General features: G+C 36.7%; 1 protein-coding gene across 1 annotated transcript; it reads right to left on the bottom strand.

Annotated features, from left to right (window-relative positions):
- Positions 1–1490: 1490 nt before the first annotated feature.
- On the bottom strand, positions 1491–2564 carry LOC133987319 (uncharacterized protein DDB_G0271670-like; the record flags this gene model as incomplete). The annotated part of the gene is made up of 1 exon (XM_062426637.1): positions 1491–2564. A coding segment is annotated over one exon (1074 nt), but the record flags the coding sequence as incomplete, so codon positions are not given.
- Between the last annotated feature and the right edge of the window lie 313 nt (positions 2565–2877).

Below are 2877 nucleotides of genomic sequence, written 5' to 3' on the forward strand. Positions count from 1 at the left end.
AAATAAAGGATTGGTTCTCTATTAAAACTGTATTAAATGGATGGATAGATAGATAGATAGATAGATAGATAGATAGATGGATGGATGGATGGATGGATGGATGGATGGATGGATGGATGGATGGATGGATGGATGGATGGATGGATAGGTAGGTAGGTAGGTAGGTAGGTAGGTAGGTAGATAGATAGATAGAGAGAGAGAGAGAGAGAGAGAGAGAGATAGAGAGATGGATAGATGGATAGATGGATAGATGGATAGATGGATAGATAGATAGATAGATAGATAGATGGATGGATGGATGGATGGATGGATGGATGGATGGATAGGTAGGTAGGTAGGTAGGTAGGTAGGTAGATAGATAGATAGAGAGAGAGAGAGAGAGAGAGATAGATGGATAGATGGATAGATGGATAGATGGATAGATGGATAGATAGATAGATAGATAGATAGATAGATAGATAGATAGATAGATAGACAGACAGACAGACAGATAGATAGATAGATAGATAGATAGATAGATAGATAGATAGATAGATAGATAGATAGATAGATAGATAGGTAGATAGATAGATAGACAGACAGATAGATAGATACCTGCTGTCTTGTGATTGGCTCTTGGGTGTCTCTTCCTCTTTGACGGGCGGTGCGCTGTAGTTGTGCTCCGTTATTGAGAAAATGTTTTTCGTGATGACATCACGGGGCCGGCGGTGGTGGGCGGGGTCAGTGATGACATCACTGTATCTGAGCCTCAGGACGTCACCACTGCGACACCTGTTGGTGGAGGACACTTTGACCTCCACCTTCTTTACAAACCTCTTCGACTTGTTGCTGACGTCGTGTAGCTCCAACGGCTTCATCCAATCACAGGCTGGCTCCGGGTCAGCTGCCTTCCCTCCTCCCTCTTCCTCCCCCTCCTCCTTCTCCTCCTCCTCCTTTCGTCTCTCCTCTTTCAGTTTCAACATGTCCAGTTTTTCAGGTCTCGAACGAGTGATCACAATAATACATTTCTTTATTTCGGGGAAGAGCTGCTTCCACCTCTCCTTCTCCTTCTTCCTTCTAGTTTCCTCTTTCAACTCCGTCTCCACGGCAACTCCTCCATTGATGCTCCTATTTGGAGTTTCTTGTTGGCGGGTTGGATGGAGCTCCTGTTCCTTCATGTCTGCTGAATGAAAAGATTCAGATTCAGATCTCCTTTATACAGTTTTAAGTTTTATTAAGTTAAAGGACGAGTTCCCGATTTTTCAAATGTGTCTTTAAACCAACAGTCAGGAGCTCAAAGTAACAGTAAGTGTGTTTATGTGTCTGTAATGATTCCTCCTGTTCATACTGACCATCAGAACATCCTTCATCATGTTTACTGTGGAAGTGATGCTACTACATAAAGTACTACTACTACTACTACTACATAAAGTACTACTACTACTACATAAAGTACTACTACTACTACTACTACATAAAGTACTACTACTACTACTCCATAAAGTACTAGTACTAGTACTACTACTACTACTACTCCATAAAGTACTAGTACTACTACTACTAGTACTACTACTACTACTACTACTCCATAAAGTAGTACTACTACTACTACTACTACTACATAAAGTACTACTACTACTCCATAAAGTACTAGTACTAGTACTACTACTACTCCATAAAGTACTAGTACTACTACTACTAGTACTACTACTACTACTACTACTCCATAAAGTACTAGTACTACTACTACTAGTACTACTACTACTACTACTACTCCATAAAGTAGTACTACTACTACTACTACTACTACTACTACTACTACTACTACATAAAGTACTACTACTACTTCTACTCCATAAAGTACTACTACTACTACTACTACATAAAGTACTACTACTACTACTACTACTCCATAAAGTACTACTACTACTCCATAAAGTACTACTACTACTACTACTACATAAAGTACTACTACTACTACTACTACTCCATAAAGTACTACTACTAGTACTACTACTACTCCATAAAGTACTACTACTACTACTACTACATAAAGTACTACTACTACTACTACATAAAGTACTACTACTACTACATAAAGTACTACTACTACTCCATAAAGTACTACTACTACTACTACTACTACTACTACTACATAAAGTACTACTACTACTACATAAAGTACTACTACTACTCCATAAAGTACTACTACTACTACTACTACTACATAAAGTACTACTACATAAAGTATTACTACTAGTACTACTACATAAAGTACTACTCCATAAAGTACTACTACTACTCCATAAAGTACTACTACTACTACTACTACATAAAGTACTACTACTACTACATAAAGTACTACTACTACTCCATAAAGTACTACTACTACTACTACTACATAAAGTACTACTACTACTACTACTACATAAAGTACAACTACTACTACATAAAGTACTACTACTACTACTACTCCATAAAGTACTACTACTACTACATAAAGTACTACTACTACTACTACTCCATAAAGTACTACTACTACTACTACTACTACATAAAGTACTACTACATAAAGTATTACTACTAGTACTACTACATAAAGTACTACTCCATAAAGTACTACTACTACTCCATAAAGTACTACTACTACTACTACTACATAAAGTACTACTACTACTACATAAAGTACTACTACTACTCCATAAAGTACTACTACTACTACTACTACATAAAGTACTACTACTACTACATAAAGTACTACTACTACTACTACTCCATAAAGTACTACTACTACTACTACTACTACATAAAGTACTACTACATAAAGTATTACTACTAGTACTACTACATAAAGTACTACTCCATAAAGTACTACTACTACTCCATAAAGTACTACTA

The sequence above is a fragment of the Scomber scombrus genome, chromosome 10 (assembly GCF_963691925.1).
Source record: "Scomber scombrus chromosome 10, fScoSco1.1, whole genome shotgun sequence".
NCBI lineage: Eukaryota > Metazoa > Chordata > Actinopteri > Scombriformes > Scombridae > Scomber > Scomber scombrus.